This window comes from Lacerta agilis, chromosome 14, assembly GCF_009819535.1.
Source record: "Lacerta agilis isolate rLacAgi1 chromosome 14, rLacAgi1.pri, whole genome shotgun sequence".
Lineage (NCBI taxonomy): Eukaryota > Metazoa > Chordata > Lepidosauria > Squamata > Lacertidae > Lacerta > Lacerta agilis.
Genome location: NC_046325.1, coordinates 14,527,435 through 14,547,131, shown reverse-complemented (window position 1 = coordinate 14,547,131; position 19,697 = coordinate 14,527,435). Strand labels below are relative to the sequence as shown.

Genomic DNA, 19,697 nt, shown 5'->3' with positions numbered 1-19,697 from the left:
GCCATGTTTTGGAGAAATAAAAAGAATAAGAGGTAGTTTCATATCTAAATTTCTTTATTGAACAGTGGTGTCTCCTTAACAGGTTTAATGCCATTAGCAGTGGGTTAACACAATATGTTTTAATTATGTACATAATTCATTTTTGTGTATATAAAATAATTCATGAAGCAGACGTATTGCACAGTCAGAAGGTCCCCATATTTAAAGACAGAGGTGGGAGGGCAGATACAATTTCAACCCTGTTGTACCCACCATTTTGGAGTTGCGGGGTGGAGACCCACCTCCCAGATCCAGACAGTGTTTCATATTCCAAGTTTGGCATGTAAACACACCTTCTGATTAGTTCCTCAGTTTCAGAAGGGACAGGATGGTATCCCAATTGCTAATACAAGGCATGGAGGTTTCAAAGAGACCTTTCCAACCCCAACCTTGTTTTGAATATGAATATACATGACAATTTGCTCCGAGACTGGAGGGGGGTTATGAAGAAGAGATGAACTATTCCAGACCCAAGTAGGAGAGGTTTGCATCCTGGTTTTTAACCCAGACCTCAGGACATTATTCTGTCCACATTTCTTAGCAAACGCAAACCAAGAAGAAAATTGGGGCAATCCCCACTATTGCTAGGTGAAGTATTGTGAATTGCGGCACTGGATTCCCCCAGTCTCATCCTACCCCTCATTAGTCACAGGTACGGCTGTATTGTCCTCCCCCCTTAAAAAGAAATACGCGTCTTTCTCCCGCAACACACACACACACACACACGTATCACAGTGACCCAACAATGGATACTTGAGCTGCACTGTGCCATGGCAACACAGGGTGGGAATGGAGGGCAGAGGAAGACAAGAAGTACAAAATACATGAGAAGAGAGTTTATAGGCAACACTGCAGAGGTTATTTTTGTTTTTGTTTTCTGGAAGGGGATAATGCCCCTCATCCTCCTATTCATCACCTTGATGCAATTTGTTTCAGCATTAATTGTTTTTAATGCTCTTCAATGTTCCCCGCCTCTATCCACAACACAAGAAGGGATTTCAGTGCCAGTATATGGATTTTTCCATTCCAGCAACTCAACCTCTCCAAGGGCTGTGGGGAGGGGAGTGCCATTGCAGTGCTGTGGGCGTTCATTCACACAGACTCCCGTGCCCTCCCGCCAGGATTCCAGGCCCGCCCTTCCCCCACCACACATGCGCACATAACGGCAGCTATTTTTACCCACCCACCCAGCCCTTCCACAGTCCAGTCAGTCATTCTCAGGATTTTGGGGCGGGGAGGAAAAGGAGAACACGGGGGCTGTCCCTTCAGCAGCATTTCTTGACAGAGGGTTTCTTTTTGGGCTTGTTGATTTTGACAACCTCATTCTGCTGTTGGAGCCGTGCCAGATTTTCCTGTTTAGTCCGGAGCACCATGGCTGTGATGGCATTAAACATCTGTAGTGGAGGAAAAATACAGAGTGATGAGCCTGCCTTTCCCTACCAACAACATGTGCACCCCCCAAAAGTAGGCACAGAGGTGTTTCTCTAATAGGGAGTGGGGGACATTCTTGGCTCCACAGGTCAAATCCTTATCAGGATCTGCCTCACAGAATAAAGTGGGTGGGTGGCTAAGAGAGCACCTACCTGTCAATCACATTACTGTGTTTCGTGACTGACATGCAGCAGGGGCACCCAACAGTTAAAACCCCTTTTGCAAGCTTCTTCTCCCACACGCTTAAGGTCGGAACAAGCTCTGGAGCTGGAAGGGGAGCAAAGAGGCTTGCAAAGGCTTTTTGCCAACCTCCCTCTTCTCTTTCAAGTCCCCAAGATCAGGAACTTAAAAAGGAAGAGGCTTGCAAAAGCCTTTTCAAATCTCTGCCCACCCCACTTCCCATTTAAGGTCCCGATATTTAATTCACAGATGACTGAAAATTAAATCCTGCCGACTAGGCTACGCAGTCCTGTTCACAACCAACGCAGGATTAAATCCTATCCTCCCACCCATCAGTTGACCTCACTGGTGGGCAAGGGGGCAAAGTTGGGGGAGGGGGCAAATTGGTTCAATACCTCTTCCACATTGAGGTTTTCCTTGGCGCTGGTTTCAAAGAGGCGGACTCCCATTTGCTCACTGAACCGCCGGGCGTCTGCTGTCTCCACTTGCTTCCGCGATGGGTCCTCGCATTTGTTACCCACTGATGACAATTTGGGGGAGAGGAAGAAGGAAGAATCAGAAGCAGAATCAAACGCAACAAAAAGGGATCCAACAGCCTTAATTATTACCGGACGAAATACTGTAAGAGTACCAGTGGTATAGACAAAAGGAGTACGGCTAATTCGCAAACCAGAGTATTCAAATGGCCCCATAAGCTACCAAGCCAAGGCAGTACAACAGAAACCAGATTGTCAGGTTAGATCAGAGAGCCATTTATTGCACCAATTTAAGTTGTTAGGAAAAACTTTCCCTAGAAGAAGCTTTAAAACTGCCTGTGACCTTAGCTCAGTTGTACAACACATGCTTCCCACGTGGAAGGTCCCAGGTCAAGCCCTGGTACCTTAAGGTGTTGGTTTTTTTTAAGGACCAGGAAGGAGGTGATGGGGGGGTTTCTCTGCCGAAGACCCTGCTACCCATTAAGTGCACATGGTCTGAACCCCACTCCAAGCAACTGCATGCAGGGTGCGTGCTTCCCCTCTCCCTAAATGAAAGAACACCGTGCAACACCAGCCAGGTGACTTAGGGCTGCTTGAAGGCTATACCCCCTGCTGCCTCCCAGAAAGAACATCATGGCAGGCCGGGGGACGGACGGACCATCCTTTGGCTGCGCCAGCATTTGCTTTAATCTCCATTCCTGTCTCTTTTATTATTATTATTATTTTATTCATTTTTTAGCAGAAAGAAAAACCAAACAGAAAAGATAAAAAAGGGAAAAGAACGTAACAAAGTTCTTTACAACATTCATACATTTCTTCACAATATACTTAAGTTCTATTACTTAACAATAGCAAGATTTAAAAAAATATATAGACATTGAAGGCCAGCTCAATATATTCTACAGTTTTGAGAAGCCATTCTTTTTTACTAGGAAGTTTGTCACTCTTCCAATATGATGCCACCAAAATTCTCCCTGCAGCAGAAGTATATAAGAAAAAGTTCCGAATTTTATTTGGTATGTCTGGAGTTGTGGTCCCTAATAGATAAGCTTCTGGAGATTTCAAAAATTTGGTTGTTAAGATGGCTTCCAATTCTAAATGGATTTCATTCCAAAATGATTCGATTTTGTTACATTTCCACCATCATGTATCATCATGTCTATTTGCTTGTGAGCCTGCGGACAGAGCATCTTGCCTCTTAATATATGTGCAGCGCTTAGAAAATGTTAGGCAATTTCTGGGGGTTAAATCATCACCCCCACAGCCTGTCCCATCCACAAATGAAGCCACAGCTGTCCAGAATCAACTTCCACCAATGGCTCAGAAGTGCATATTTGCTCCTAGATTAACCAGAATGCACTATAAGATTCTGACTCTGTGATTCCAGCCTAGACCTTGGCATATGAGGACACCACCTTTGGTTTCCTGTTCCCCAAACCCACTGGTATATAATGCATACCCCCAAGTTAAAATACAAGTCATGCTTATCTGGGGTATTACCGTATTTTTCGCTCCATAAGATGAACTTTTTTCCACCTAAAAAGTAAGGGGAAATATCTGTGCGTCTTATGGGGCAAATGGTGGTCCCTGGAGCCGAATTTTCCAGGGGCCAAAAGAGGATCGTGCTTTTTATTTTACAAAGAGAAAAGGGGGTGTTGAAAGGACCCCGCTCAGCAGCTGATCAGCAAGAGATCGGGAGAGAGATAAGAGTCCCAGCTCCCTTTCAGCCCCGCCCCCTTGCCCAGGCCTCCATTGTTGAATGTGCTGCAGAGGGAGGTTGTTTCCCCAGCGACATGTGATTAGATTATCTGTCTGGAAACTGTAGAAAAGGCTCCCTTTCCTTTAGAAGCTGCAGAAATGTGAGTTGAACCCCATAAAAACGGGGCTTTTCCTCTTTGCTTTTCCCCCTTTGCAAAAGGAGCTTTGCTTTTCCCACTTTGCCAAAAAAAGCTGCAAAACTTTTAGCTGATCCTCAAAAAAACAGGGCTTTTCCCTTTGCAAAAAAGCTGCAAAACGTTTAGCTGATCCTAAAAAAAACCAGGGCTTTTAGAGGAGGAAAACCAGAAAAAAATATTTTTTTATCTTGTTTCCTCCTCTAAAAACAAGGTGCGCCCTATGGAGCGAAAAATACGGTAATGCTTCCACCTGACCTGGCATGAATAAGAGCACTGCATCTTGGGAAAATCTGGAAGCTCGGATTTCAATTCTGATTCACTCACCCAAGATCTTGCAGACGCTGTCACAGTTCTGACCAATCTCATGCAGCCAACGCTTGACATTAACAAAGGACTCTGCGTTCGTCACATCATAGACGATGATGACACCATGCGTGTTACGGTAATACCTGTCACAGGAGAAAGAGAGACCATAAAATGGGTTCCCTATCCTAGAATAAACCTGCACCTCTCACAGAAAACATGAAAAAAGGGTTATTTGCTCTGAAACCAGAAATCCTAAACCTTCCACATCTTTTCATTGTGGATTTATATCCCACCTGTTAACCAAGTTTCAAAGCGGCTTGCTCCCCACATACGTGCATCGGAGCCAATCCAAATCACTCAAAAAGAGTTCAAAATAACCTCCAAACCTGCTCCAAGAATACCCAGGCATACCCCACATCTGTGCCATGCTTACGTGGAAGTGATGGTTCGGAACCGTTCCTGTCCAGCAGTGTCCCAGATCTGCAGTTTCACTCGCTCCCCATTTATCACTAGCGTCCGAATCTTGAAATCTACCCCAATGGTTGTGATGTAGCTGCCTGGGAGAAACATGTGGAAGGGAAAAGTTAGAGCAGGAGGTCAGAGGAAAGGAGGAGAAAAATACTGGCAGGGAGATTTAACAAAACTAGAAATTTTCCAGTGGGAAATCACCCCCCACCCCCAATATGGAACTACAGATAATTGGAAAATAAAAATATGTAGAACACAGTGATAGAAACAGGTGTCCATAAAAACAGGCAACTCATAATTCTTGGGAGTCGAAGGGCACTTACGCTGTGGTGGCTGAAACACCAAAGGACATTGCAGTCATCACAGTGGATAAAACTGGGATGAGATACAGGTTAGATCTAGGGGGTAATCCCACCTTTAGTCACGGATTCACAGGGTGGCTTTGGGCAAGTGTCTCGTCTTCACCTGAATACCTGCAGTGAGGACGCTGCTCTACCCAAGTAGACTCTCTGCATGGTTTAAGACTGCAGGAAGATCTGGGTTCTACGTTACATGGGGAGCCTTTTCCAGTAGCCCCTTCTACAGACATTCAACCCCCCAACACATGCAGAGGGGCTGCATGAATGGGAACGTGCAAGCAGTGGGGAAAATAGGCTTGTCCCTGCTCTCCCTTTCATAAGACCTGAGGCAGGGGTAGAAATAATGAGCGAATATGGCTGCTGTTGCAATATGCTTGATAGGTTGGCGGTTTTGGCTCCTACCTGATCCCTGTGTTGAGAACGCCTCTTTATTTATCCCATTTTCTTCCAAAGCACTCAAGTCAGCATATGTGGCGCCAGTGTTAGAAACTCAGATCTATAAGCTAGGTGCCAAATAGCTGCTTAAACCAGGGTCACAGTCGTAAAAAATGGAGTGCCTAGTTGCCATTTTGGGGCCAGACAGTTCAAAAGTCATATTTTTCAATACGACTTTTTGGCTCCTGAAATTCATTCTGATGGTGCAGATAAAATAGAACAGACAGAATTCTACAGGACGTGTTGCTGGTGTGTGAAAACAGTCAACCCCTAGTCATTCACCTCCAGATGGTGGAGACATCAGGCGCCATCCTGGCACCGGGGCATCTTCACTTGGTCGCAAGTGGCCGATAGCCAGGTGCAAAATGCGCCTGGCAAATTTCAAACACTGTGCGGGTTCTCTTCCTCCCCATTTTATTCACCCAAGAACCCTGAGAGGCAGGTTAAGCTGAGACTGTGCCTGGCTCACGTTGACCCAGTGAGTTTCGTAGCTGAGCGGGGATTCGAACCCTGGTCAAGTCCCACACCGGCTATCTAATGAGTAAGAACGGAGGGCAGCCACTTACCAGAGAAGGTGTTGTCCGCAAAGCGAAGTAGAAGACTACTTTTCCCCACCCCTGGACAGGAAAAGAAAAAAAGAAACAGGTTGCACAAACTTTATATACGATGGATCTTTAACATCCTCCCGGCTTTGTTTTCGACAGCCTCTGATGCAAACATAATCACCTCAGCAAAGGTTGCCACCCAAAGCAAACACACCTGACCGGTGTATTTGCTCAAGACGGCCACTCCCACCCAAAGCTATTGTATCCCATTCAAGGGCAGAGAGCAGCAAGGGATTATGGGGGGTGGGGAGGCACGAGGACTCTGGATTAGCTCACATGACTTTCTACATTGGGGGGAGGTGGGGCAGAGAAGAGAAAATGGGATATATACAAGTGAATTTATTTGTGCGGAGTCACTGAGCACACTACACCATCCATAAATGGGATATGGAGCGGGAGGGAGTTGCTCTGAGGAGGAAATTGGATGATATGGAGGCTTCTCTCAAGGCTGCAGTTGTAGCCGTGTCAATATTACCTCATGCGACGTAACTGGGCAGGGCCACCTCCACAGGTGTCCATGTGACAAACCCAACCCTTCTAATGCATGATGTCACCCGTTGACGTGACCCCAAAAGAGCGCCTTGTCCGCTTAGCTCTGCAAGCCCACCCTTTCTCCTCCTCCTCCGCCACCACCCTTTCTTCAGCGGAGTCACAGCAATACTTTAAAGCTCCTGATGCATGCTGGCTTCCCCGCAAAGCGGTTGCAAATTCGATAGGCCCCCTTCGTATACAGAGTGACGCCTTTGGGCCCTCAAGGAGATACAAAGGCCTCCCTGCGCCACTCCTCCAAAATGAAGAACGCCCTCGCGGTTGCCATTTTGCTACACGCAAAGACCGGGTGGCGCCAACAGCAGGCAGTAAGAGAGGAAAGAATTCCAAGTGCCAGAAATTTATTCCAGGCCCAAAGCATTTTGGGGGAGGAATCCTTCCTCAGGGCACTATAAATATACAAACAATACATATAAGAAATGGGATAGCAAGTCCAAAATATAGTACGTAAAACTTATGTTTGGTTCAGGTGCCATTATCAGAGTTCTCGACCACACAGAGTTTTCCTCGCGTTTGAGCAAATGCGAACCAAATCCCTATGCAGTTTCCCCATGAAACATCATTATCAATTAAATTTACTTAACTTTTTTCCACAAAAGCAGCTCAAAGCGAATTACAAAGCAGAACACGGTGGCTGAGCAACGGGAGAGCAAGCACAAGCAAACAGGAGTCAGACCTGGCATGCACACACACCCTACACAGTTTGGCATTCACATGTTCAGCTGAATGCCTGAAGAGACCTCCATTCACACTATCACATACTGAATATATGCCAGACAAAAGTTTTCAATCTAACACTTGCAAAAATAAAAAGTTAGTAGCGGAATTGAAGGTGTGTAAACAAAACGTATAACAAAACCTTGTTGAAAGCAGAACACATAGAAATGAGGCAACTCATTTGAGAACTACCAAAAATTCCCATTAGTGAGGCTTAAAAGTAACCAAAAAACCCAATATACACAAACCATATATATCAGCTGGAACCCATTATTATACAGTATTTTGTACTCATTAGCCGATTTCCTGTGTTATGTTACTCATATATTTACAGCACTCCTGAGGAAGGTTTTTGGGTTTTTGGTTTTTTTTTTTTTTTTTTTTTTACAAAATACTGTACATCAGACCTGGAGTAAATCTTATTTCTAGCACCTGGTGTTCTGTCTTTTTTCTTTTCTTTTTTGGCCTGCCATTACTACATACGAATAACTTTTAAACTATTTTGTGCCTGGTTACATGTTACACATTTTTATATAGAAAATATATATCCCTACCTTTGGTTTTTCTCATACAAATAAACACTGTGCCTTACAAAGTGCTTTCCCCCCCTCTGTCCTGAATCTTCCAACATTAGCTTCACTGAATGTCCACAAGTTCTGGCGCGGAGAGACTGAGAAAAACCTTTGTCTATCCTTTTTCTTCATGCTATGCATAATTTCGTCAACTTCTGTCAACTCTTACGCACTGTTTCTCTAAACCAAAAAGTCCAAAATGCTGCAACCTTTGTTGGAGAGTTGTTCTATCCACACCCCCCCCCCCCAATCATTTTGACTGCCCTTTTCTGAACCTTTCTAATCCAGATTAAAAGGGGGGAAATACAGACTGGCGTTTTGGTGTATGGGTGCTGCAATGAGGAGCACAAGGAACACCTGCCTAGAAACAGACCAAGAACCCTAAACTCTGCACCAACCATTAGAGAATGCCAAAAACCAAAAGGTTCCCAATTCTTTTTTTTTATTATTTTACAAAAAGATCTTCATGAGACGGAAATATCAGGTCACATCCACACCATTCATTTAAACTCTTACACCATAACAGAGACCTACAATTCAGAGCACCCTTAAACTACAGTTCCCATGATCCTCCATGACTGTCAAAGTGGTATGAGTGCTTTGAAAGTATTGTCCCACCAAATGCACCTCTAAAGATGAAACAGGGAAGAATATGGAGATATCCCTATATGAACCCATAAACAGGCTTGTATGGGAGGAGATAGGGGCTTGTTATGCTGCCATCCCTGTGTCTAGCTTTCTACAGAGAAACACAAAACAGGAAATCTCTGCCCAGAGAAGATTAAAATTTGAAACTCGGCAAAGAAGTGGCCACAGAGAAAGGAGGAGGAGGAGGAGGAGCTGAGCAAGGGAAGAATGCATAGTTAACCCAGGGTTAGCATCAGCAGGTGATGGAGACCACCTGGGAAGTATCACTGAGTGGCAAACCTGACTGGTGGGTGCTGACAGGCCATTAAAAAAAAAGATGTATCAGCAGGTACAGGAGAATTCAAAAGTTTGCAGAAGTACCAAAATTAAAACACCAGCCATTTAGGGGAAAACGCCTACGAAGGCAACCCAACAGGGACAGAGCATGCTCAGTGCTCCCACTGACTATGTGTAGAAGGGAATGGAAACTGGGGCAGGAGGAGGGGGAGAGAGAAGTAGCTACTAGTTGTGTGTCTCCAAAGGCAGGCTCCAACGGTTCCCCAGAGAAAGCTGGAGGGGATCAGAGCCACTGCTTGGCATCTGCATACTCATCACCTTCAGAGGAGGATTTTCCTGGGGATTTGCAGCAGGAGAAGATGGGAAACAAAGAAGCTGTAGTAGCCCCTCTCTCATCCTTCCCCGCATGTCTCCAAGAGATTCTCGAAGGTGCTCGTTATCAAAGCCGGCTTATTTTTCATGCAGTTCGTGTAATGAGGCAAAAAGTTGCATATTCCACCTGACCCCCCCCCTTGGTGGTTGTCCGTCAATATTGACATCACCATGTGGGGTAGAAAATTACCTATTAGGTATTTCCGTCCCCAGAAAAGTGTCGTTAATTAAAACCATTGTTTCATTGAAAAAGCAAAAAAAGTAGGAGCCTAAGGAATGGGGTCGGACGCCAGTCCAAGGCAGTTTCCGTGTTGTGATCAGCTCTCTGCAGGTGAGCCCCATAGCTTTTGTTTACTAAACCAGATTGCAATTTGGGACTTCCGGGGAAAATCCAGAACATTTCCCAGAGATTGGAATTTTAGTTCTCTGGTTCCATCAGGATACCTCAGAAGTACCACGCATGCATGGGAACAGTTGTGGCTGGTGAATCCCTTTCCCCCTTTCTGATCGAATCAGGCCTTCTGCCTGCCAGCCGGGAAAGGTTAGGGAGGGCTCTAGCTCCCTTCAGGTATTTCATTACATCAGCAGGTGCACACAAGAGACACAAAGGCCTCAGGAATGCTTGTGCCACACCAACCCCTTTTAACCCTATTTCTGAGCCCCAGAATTTCACCTGATCTCCAATTTGTTCTGTGGGGGGAAGCCCCCTCCCACATACCAAGCAACCAGACCTGCTAGTTGTACAGCCTGATGCTATGGCTAGTAAATTATGTCTGCCTTAACGACCCAGTAGACAGAGGTGCTGGTTTAATTCCAAGTCACTTCTACCTCCTGCTTCATTGCCTCATGTGATTGTAAGCAGCCTGGGGCAGGGAATCGTGCAATTCCTTTTTTCCCCTCTGCACAGAAAACTGCTACAACAACGGGATTCCTTCCAGAGCCACCACCTCCTCGCTTCTTTCCTTCAACCGCTTTGGGCTTTGGATGAATTTTAAATCTCAGCACGCGCTTGGGATTCGGGAAGCCCCAGGCTCAACCCTGAACCACACAGGGCTGGGAAGGGCAGCTTCCCACGTGCGTATTCACATCCAGTCTGGAACCGCATGAAAAAATGAAACAAAGATAAATATCAAACGAGACAAGGCCTCCCGGCAGGAAGCAATAAAGGACTTTAAATGCCAAGAAGCTGCACAGGAATGATTGGCGGAGCTCTTTGTGTGCAACCTGAAGGAGAGAAGGCTGGGGAGGCGAGATTTGCTACCAGCGAGAAGAGAACTGCATCCACCCCTTTGCAGGAAAACCACCACAGCAAGGAGCCCGGCCTGGCTCCAGCCATCCAAGAACAGCTGCAAGGAGCTGGCTTCTCTTCCCCCACCCCGATCCCTCAGAAAGAGCTCTGTTTCAGCTATCAGTGGACCTGTGACTGCAGAGGCAAAGCGGGAAGCACCCTCTCCATCTCACCCCATTCAAGGAACAAGGACTGCCGGGTCAGTTGCACAACTCCTTTCCAAGCAAATAATACCGTCAATTGGGGGGGGGAGGCAATCAGCCAGGCCCCAGCCTGATCGTAAATCCTGATCCATTCATCTCTTCGCTCACTGTCAAACCAATCCCCTTCCTCTTCCACGTTTTTCTTTCCACTTCCCTCGCTAGAGTCTTGTAGCCCCGAGGACAGGGCTTGTCTCTCATTTTCATCTGTGTACAAAACACCCACAAGCAACCTCGCATGTTGAATTTGAGTGACAGCAAGGCATTTGGGGAAATTATATATATATAATTTGCTAGTAGCAGTTTCCAATTCTATGGAAGAAGTCGGCATTCACAAGACCGCCTCAAAAAATGTGATATGAGGCATACAGGACTCGGTAGCAAAGTTTATGAGCTTTGGTTTTCAATTATTTTTTGGGAACTGATGGTAGGAGATGAGGACTCAAAAACACTGCAGGGCAACTGGAGAGACGCCCGGCCCTACCTGCATAATGGGTTGAACAGAATGGTTTGCCACATGGGGGGGGGGGGTTAAAAAGTAAGGTAACATTTCTTAGAAGTCAGTCCCATGAATCACGTTGGGCTTACTCCTAGAGAAGTAGGTGTAGAACTGAAGTCTGAAAGGCATTTCTTAACCATGTTGTGTATGCTCCCACTGAAAAGGTACTGCTTTAAAATCACGGCTAGCTAACATGAGGCCCTTCATATGTTGCTCGACTACAACTCCCATCATTCCCAACCATTGGCCGTGAAAGCTCTGGCTTATGGGAGATGGAGTCCAACCATATCTGGGGAGGACACAAGCTCCCCACCCCCATTTTAAACAATGGCTTAGCAACTAGGAGCCCTCCCTGCATCAAGCTACTAAGGGTTGTATCCAGTCTTATACTAAGAGTATGGACTAACCTATTATGGAAATGACTAATTTAGGTCCATTCTTTCAATGGGGGTGTCTTCCAATTTGGGCTGCAATTGCTCAGGTGGCAGAGCGTGACAATCTTAATCTTGGGGTTGCGGGTTCAAGACCCACATTGGGTGAAAGATTCCTGCATTGCAGGGGGTTGGACAATATGACCTTTGTGGTCCCTTCCAATTCTATGATTCTATCATTTAAAAAGCTGTGATATCGCTTTAAACAGCCATGGCTTCCCCCAGAGAATTCTGGGAGCTGTAGTTTAAGGCTGCTGAGAGTTGTTAGGAGACTTTTTTATTCCTCTCCCCCAGATTAAAATTCCCAGAGTTTCTTGGGAAGAGGCATTGCCTGTTAAACCACTCTGAGAATCGTACACCCGATGAATAGAGGGGTCTCTGTTAAGCATACCGAGAGTTGTTAGGAGGAGCCCTATTCCCCTCCCAGGGCTATAATTCTCAGGAGTATTTTAATGCCTCTTCCCATAGAACTCTGGGACTTGTAACTCTCAGCATGCTTAACAAACTACCACTCCCAGAATTCTCTGGGGGAAGCCATAACTGTTTAAAGTGGTATCACGATGCTTTAAATATATGAATGTGGCTGAAGTTTGAAACAGTCTTAAGAAAGTTGCAAAGAGAGCAAGTTGCTGACCAGGGCCTGAAGCACAGCAGGCTAGATTTGAATGAATGTGAAGAGTATTGGAAACGTACCCAGGTATATAGAATGACTTAGGAGCATTCTGGGAAGCCATTTTGAGGAGCATCACTCTTGGTTAGCTTTAGTATAAGTACTATAATAGTATAAGTACTATAATTTCCTCCTACCAAGTAGCAGCTATACACCTTGTTCCCCCCCCCCAAAAAAGCTATGTGTGAATGTTTCAAGGTGGCAACCCTCACAAGTTGGCGCAACTAGGCCCCCAAAGGATGCTGGGAATCTTATAAATTAGCACAATGGAGACTCAAAAAAACTGCTTCTGTAAGCTTGCCATGCAGCCAGAATAAGCTCTTGGTACATTGTGAGTAAGCTTCCCACAAGATAAGTCTCCACGGGATTATGGGATGCTAAAACAGTGAGAGAAGGCAATATAAAGCCAGATACTAATGGGGCAAAGTTAAAAGGCAAGAAAGCGCTATCAGTCCTATCACAGTTACTTCCAAATTCATTAAAAAGTAACCTTTTTATTACCTTGTGCAAATTTATTTTGCATGGGAATGTTTGCAGGTATGAAAGAGAAACAAGGAAAGAGCTGTGTTACAACAAAAAACAAGACTACAAAGAGGAAGAATGACAAGAAATAGGTTTAAGGTGGGGGGGGGGAATGCTGAACCGATATCAGCCAATTGGAATATATGAAACAAGGCAGAAGACCAAAGGAGGGAAAAGATGCAAGAAACCGAGACTATTAAAAAAAAAAAACAGATAAGGAGAAACGTGTTGAAAGAAGAGTGTGGAATGAAAACTGAAAAGAATAAGATCAGTTTAAAGAGAGGAGCATAAAGAGGAATGAAAAAGACAGCGGGACTAAATACCCAAATATAAGATGAAAAAGTGGGCTGGGGGGGGGGGGAAGAGAGGGAAAATGGAAGACTTGGGGAACAATGTTTAAAAGAGCCCATGCTTACCAGAGTCCCCAATGATGAGTAGTTTGAACAAGTGGTCATAATCCTTGGCAGCCATTCATGTGCTGGGTCAGCTCCTCCTCCTGTGTCTTTCACGCTCCCTGCAGGGATTCTCCACTTACTCCCACACTTTCCAGTGGGAAATTTGTTCTGCCTCAATGCCCCATTGCAGTTAATCAGGACGCGGTGTTGAGCATGCCAGTCCCGTGTCCAGAAGATCCTGAAAAACTTCCAAATGCAAGATCAGGTCGATTTGACAAAGCAGTTGTTTCCTCGGAAATGGGAAAGTTTAAGGCTGTCTTTCTGCCAAAAGTCCCTCCAGGTTTTGTTTTTTTTTTGGAGCGCAGATGTTACAAACTTCTCTTTCCAGATCTTTGCTTCCTTAAAGTCAAATGACAAAAAGGAACCCGCTTGAGCCTGCCAAGAGTGTTTCTTCCTATGTCAACAATCTGTAGAATGCAGTGTCGAAAGCGTATCCGCTCTTTTTTGGATTTTTAAAAGAGAGGGCAGTCCACAGATGTAGCACAGACCCACAGTTTATTAAGACCTCACTCAGGCTTCCTCTGATGGGATGGGACAGAGCAAAAAGATTAGGAAGGTGAAAAAAGCATCAGGAAATGACAGAATATATATATATTCCAAAGGAGCTGTTTTTCGCACATTCAGAAGCGGGGTGCCAATGGGTGTTGCAGTTTACAAAGAGCTTGATGTTGAGGTCTCCAAAGGAAGGAATTCAGAACTTTAAAAATAAATGCAGGACATAAGATTTATTCCAAAAGGTGGCCTTTAAAATTAAGAAAAGGAAACCCAGAGGGGAAAACACAAATCCTCAGACCAAAATTTGTGGTTCTGCCAAAAAAAAGAAAAAAAGGAATGAACTGATTAAGGACCACAGAAATTATTTAAATATATATATCCAGAAAAGAAGGGGAATTTAGGTCCTTCCAAAAGCCTTCCTGTATCCAAAAATAAATGGTAAAACAGTGGTGACAGCCAGACATTGACAGATACTTTCAATTGGGGTAGGGAAGAAGAGAGAGATTAGTGAAATAAGAGAAGGGGGGGGGGGAGAGAGAGAACGAGGGTCAAATAAAGCAGGGAGTTTCGCCCCCACCCAAGGGATCTAAGCCAATAGGAAGGACCTTAAAGTTTCTCTCCAAATGACCTGGCAGCCTTTTCTTTTCCTAACATTCGCTGGGGCGGGGTAGAGAGAGGAGGAGAGCCACGAAAACAGGCGAGAAAGGGAAGGAGGGAGAGATGTGCCGGGTCTGGAAGCACGAGGAAACCCCGGATCTCGGGAATCAATGAAGGATCGGGGGAAGGGGAGGCTCAGGCTGGGGAAGGGTCGCAGGGCGCATCTGCAAGGGGAGGGAAGCTCTCGCGGGGTCCCCCCAGGCCAGGCGGGTTTCGCGGCTGTGCGGCTGCTGCCCTCCGTCCCTCTCCCGGCCGGACGCTGGGCTGGGATCAGATGACCGTGGAGCTCGCAGGCGGCCGCTTCCTTCCTGCCTGCCTCTCCCCTCCTGCTGCTGCTGCTGCCGCCGCTTCCTCCACCTCCTTCCCAGGCGCAGCAGCCGCCGCCTCTCGCGCCCGCTCGGGCCGATGGAACGCCAGGGCGCGATTGGAATCAGCCGGGAGGGGGCGGGCCTGGGGGCGGGCCCCGGCTTATAATGGGCGGTGCCGGGAGGGAGGGCGGGGCTTCCATGGGAGGAGAGGTGGCAATAAAGAATGGGCGGGGCTTAATGGCGACAGGGCGGGGCTGGGGATCTGAGCTCCATCGAAGCCAGTTTAAGCAACCTTTATTATTATTATTATTATTATTATTATTATTATTATTATTATTATTATTATTATTATTATTATTATTAAACTCAGACCTCGGGGTTACGGAAATTTATGCTGATATGCATTTAGACGTAAAGCAAAAATATAAATATTCGTGGGTGGGTCAGTCAGTGCAGCAGCCCGAGAGCCTTCAGCAGGTTTACGCGGGAGTAAGCCGGGCATAATTTAATTAGGGCCCGTTTCTGCGGAGGCGAGTGCCCCAACAGGATTACAGCCTGAAAATAGTCCGTGAAGGCTGTAGCCCGGTCCCCGCCGGTGCACTCGGGGAGTCGGGGAAGCAAATCCTACGGAATGCATATTTATTTCTAGCAATCGCCAATCGGGCATAGGTCATAGGATCGGCTTGCCAGGGAATGAGCACGTTCAACTCCGCCCCGCCCCGCCCCCCCCCCCCGCGCCAGGGAAATAAAGACCTAACGAAGCAGGGGGGCTAAATTCCGTGCAGAAAAGTGCCAAGAGCTGTGCTGCATTTAGCACTACGGACCAAAGGAGACGGGGGAAGGCGATTACTAAATTAATGATAATTAACTCAATGATTTAAGTTAATTTCAATTCATGATTAAATTCATAATTACGACGACGACTTGGTAATACGCAGCTCGGAGACCTCCGTGTAACAAGCAACGAACAAGTCTAATAAATTTAATGTTCACACCAGCAACACCCCTGTGCATATAAAGCCAGTCCGATACAGATACTGTAATATATGGCTTAACTAATGCCGGCGCTGATGGGAAACAAAGCACAGTGGGAAGGATGAAGGGCGGATGGAGGGTTTGAAGGCCAGTAGGAGGGGCTTCAGGTAGGAATGGAAAAGCAGGATTGGAATTGGGGTGGTGCTTCTGTTTGCTTGTTGTGGTTTCTCTTGTTCTTACAAGGCCCCTATGTTTTAAAGCAGTTGCATAGCAGGCAGAAATTCAACAGGTGCAGCTTTTCCTTGCATGGTGATGCAGCGATGCCACTCTCTCCACTTTCCTGGGAGAAGTGACTGGGAGATAGGTGCTCTGCTCTTTTGGAGTAATGGTCTTGGGAGGACTCTTAAGCTTCCAGCCACTTCTTCTTGCCTACTAGTTAACCACGCCGCCTCTCAGGGGGCCGAGGAGGACTCCATCGCAAACTGCTGTTCCACCACTGGGGCGGGGGGGGGGGAGGGGAGGCTGGAAGATTGGCAGCTGCGTCCTCTGTTTACTTTGTCCATCTGCCTCATCTGTCTGTTCTGCATTCCTCTCTGCAGGGTTGAGATGCCAACTGCAGCCACCCCCTCAGCGCTGCAAGAAATGCTCATATTGTTCTCTTGTTAGGCCCACTTGCGGGTAGAAAAATGCCACCCAGATGGGCACAGCTGGTGTGTGGTGGGGAGGGCATGAAAGGAAAGGCCAAGGGATCCTCTTTGCTAGAACAAGGGGCACCATCTCTCACTGGCAGAATAAATAAATAACAAAAACTTTGCTTATGTTAGTTTAAGTGAATGCAAATTATAATAGTCCATGACTCAGGGTTGGAGTCCTATTAAAAGTGAAAGTGTACTCTGATCAAAACAAACCCTCTGCAGTGCCACAAACCCAACTCAATGGTGTAATGTTGGAAAGTGTCAATGACTTATCCTACCTGGGCAGTTATCTTTCCACAAGGGACGACATTGATGCTGAAATCCAGCATTGCCTGAGCTCTGCGATTGCAGCTTTATCCCGATTGAAGACCAGGACATTCGCAGGGAAACCAAAATGCTTGTTTACACAGCTATTGTACTACCAACCTTACTGTATGCATGTAGAACATGGACCACTTATAAACACCATCTCCAACTCCTTGAAACATTCCATCAACAGTGTCTCCGGGAAAAAAAATTACACATCACCTGGGAAGATAAGCGAACTAATGCCAGTGTACTGGAAGAAGCAAAGACCACCGTTTTCGAAGCAATGATTCTTCAACATCAACTTTGTTGGACTGGTCATGCTGTTCGGATGCCTGATTATCGTCTTCCAATGCAACTACCGGTACTCTATTCCAAACTTTAAAATGGAAAGCGTAATGCTGGTGGTCAACAAAAGAGTTTTAAAGACTCTCTCAAGGCAAATGTAGTTATAAACATCGACAATTGGGAAACACTGGCCTGTGAGCGCTCCACTTGGAAAACAGTCTCTACCAAAGGTGTCATGGACTTTGGACACTCAAACTCAGGATGAAAGGGAGAAATGTGTTAAGAGGAAGGCACGTTTGGCAAACCCTCACCATGATCAACTCCCGTCCGGAAGCCTATGTCCCCACTGTCGAAGGACGTGTGGATCCACTTACGGACTCACTGTTAAGACCATGTTCATGGCAGACAATCTTTCTCGGCTTCAAGTGACCGCCAAAGAATAATACTCTGATCAGATTGGTTTAAAATTCCTTCTGATGGTAACAGGAAATATAGTTATTCCCCACCCCTACCTGCTGAGGGGTGGTGGAAAAAAGCAGTCTGCCTATTAAAACAGAAACAGCATTTTTGTTAATCTCACCAGTTTGGCTTTCAGACGGTACAAGTGAGGGCTCCCCCTGCCCATAACAAAATGTTGCAGCATGTCACCAGCTCACAACTTTGAGCACGTGCAGCTTCCAGCCAACATCCAAGGCCCTGATTACAAGTCGGCTGGGACAAAGTTTTGCCAACTTAAGCACGGTTTCCTTAGAATTTCTTAGAATTATTGGTTCCCCAACCTTCTCTAGGCTTCCCAGCAACCCCTGCTCTGTGCGAGCAGGCCACAACCTCCTTCCCAAAGAACCTGCTTCCCAAGAGTAGACAGTGAGGGAGGCGTGAGGTTCAAGAACCATACTTCTTTATTTAATAAACAGAATAGTATTCAATCTGTATTAACAAAATATACAACCAAAAATATTCTATAACAATATACATCTTCTGCTTCGTAGATAAATATTTTCTCTGTCTTGGCTCTTCCCAGCGGCTTGGCTTTGCAAATTGTTGCCTGTCCTAAGCAGCTGAAAATTGACACTGGCAATATAGTATCGGTTTGGGGGTTCCCCCCTTTATTTTTGCAACAGTAAGGGGAAAGGGCGGAGGAGCTGAAAGTAGGGCAATACCCTCTGCTGGCGGAGCCCATGTGACAAAATATTAATTGTTCATTTGCATAAATGTATGCACAAGTCACCCACTACTGAGCACAGTTTATTCATCCCGCCCTTCCCCCAAAAATGAACAGCAAGGAAAATCTAGATAAAGCAAGGCCCCTAATGCTCCATGGGTAGTAATACTGCTGCCTACTGAAGGGGGTCGTTGTGCCCCTGCTGGTGTGCAGAGTTCGTAAGGGATATTTTTGCAAGGCTCCACCTTATGCCTCTCCTCATAGCAACTGGCTCCACCACACATACAGAGGGTGCCCCACATTTAGGAAAGCCCAATCTCAGAGGAAGGCACGCCTTCAGAACCTCTCATTTTCAGTCATATCCAGAATGTACATTTAAAGCACATTTAAATTAAAGAAACAGAGAATTGTAAGAGTTAGTAGACAGCCCCGAGGGTCATTTAATCCAACCCTCTGCAATGCAGGAATCTTTTGCCTAATGTGGGGCTCGAGCCCACGACCCTGAGATTAAGAGTCTCATGCTCGGCTGACTGAGCTACCCCCCAAAAGAATTCTGGGAATTGTAGTTTGCCCACCCACAGGCAGAACTATACTTCCCAGCCCCTTTAACGAACTGAGGTCCCAGGATTCTTTGGGGGATCAAGTGTGCTTTAAATGTATGGGGTTGGTGTGGCTGTCAGTGCACAAAAAAGCATGGGGAGCTGCCCCCAAAACAGCAAACCAGGGTTTCGCAGGGAAGTATAGTGCTAGTACAGTTACAACGTTCAGAGGGGTCATCAAGTACCACTAATCTCCTGTGGCTAACAGTTTGTCAGCCATTTCTCCCCAGACTTCTAAGAAGTCAGCATTGATTCTTCCCCACTCACTGCGGTGGGAAATATTATTATTCTAGCCAGCCCCAGCCCCAGAGCTTTTAAGTCTGAAAGGGAGTAAAAGACCAGTGAATTTATTTTTATTTTTTACAAATGGGAAATTTGGACGATGTTGACATTGCAGGTTTCCATCTGCAAGATCCTCTAGAAAAATCCACTTAGCTGAATCATGGCTCTCGCTGGGCAAACCTGGAACATCTGCTGGAACATAGACAGGCCAGCTGGCATTGGAAGGTTAAAGGTGTTTTTTAAAAAAAAAAAAAAGCAGAGAGGTGCAAAATAAGCTAGTTTATTTATATGGCGAGCAATTCCACTGGCACTGGAAACTGCATCCAATCATGTGATTGTTTTTAGTTGTCCCACTGTAGCTATTTGGCCGGCTGATGCCATCCAATCGGTGGTGGTGGCCTGTGGTAACTCTTATCACCAGTTGGGTACAAGTGCCCCGATTTCAGATGAATCGTTTTGTTAGGTACTTGGGGCCCTGACTGACGGGGCCGGCTGATCTGAGGGCGTAACTTGGAACCCGCAGTTGTTCCAAGCAGA

General features: G+C 46.0%; 1 protein-coding gene across 1 annotated transcript; it reads right to left on the bottom strand.

Annotated features, from left to right (window-relative positions):
• Window positions 1-36: 36 nt before the first annotated feature.
• On the bottom strand, window positions 37-14,039 carry LOC117059314 (ras-related protein Rab-35-like). Its single transcript, XM_033170947.1, has 6 exons — window positions 13,355-14,039; window positions 6,156-6,206; window positions 4,761-4,884; window positions 4,346-4,470; window positions 2,046-2,170; window positions 37-1,433 (listed from the first exon to the last, which is right to left on the bottom strand). The coding sequence occupies exons 1-6, from the start codon at window positions 13,407-13,409 to the stop codon at window positions 1,305-1,307; spliced, it is 609 nt and encodes a 202-aa protein (XP_033026838.1). The 5' UTR covers window positions 13,410-14,039; the 3' UTR covers window positions 37-1,304.
• Between the last annotated feature and the right edge of the window lie 5,658 nt (window positions 14,040-19,697).

Coding starts and splice junctions, on each gene's coding strand:
- LOC117059314 (XM_033170947.1), bottom strand. CDS start 13,409: ATGGCTGCCAAGGATTATGACCACTTGTTCAAACTACTCATCATTGGG. Junction 4,471..4,760: donor TTCCGAACCATCACTTCCAC/GTAAGCATGGCA, acceptor CTCCTGTGACAG/GTATTACCGTAACACGCATG. Junction 1,434..2,045: donor AAAACCTCAATGTGGAAGAG/GTATTGAACCAA, acceptor CCTCCACTACAG/ATGTTTAATGCCATCACAGC.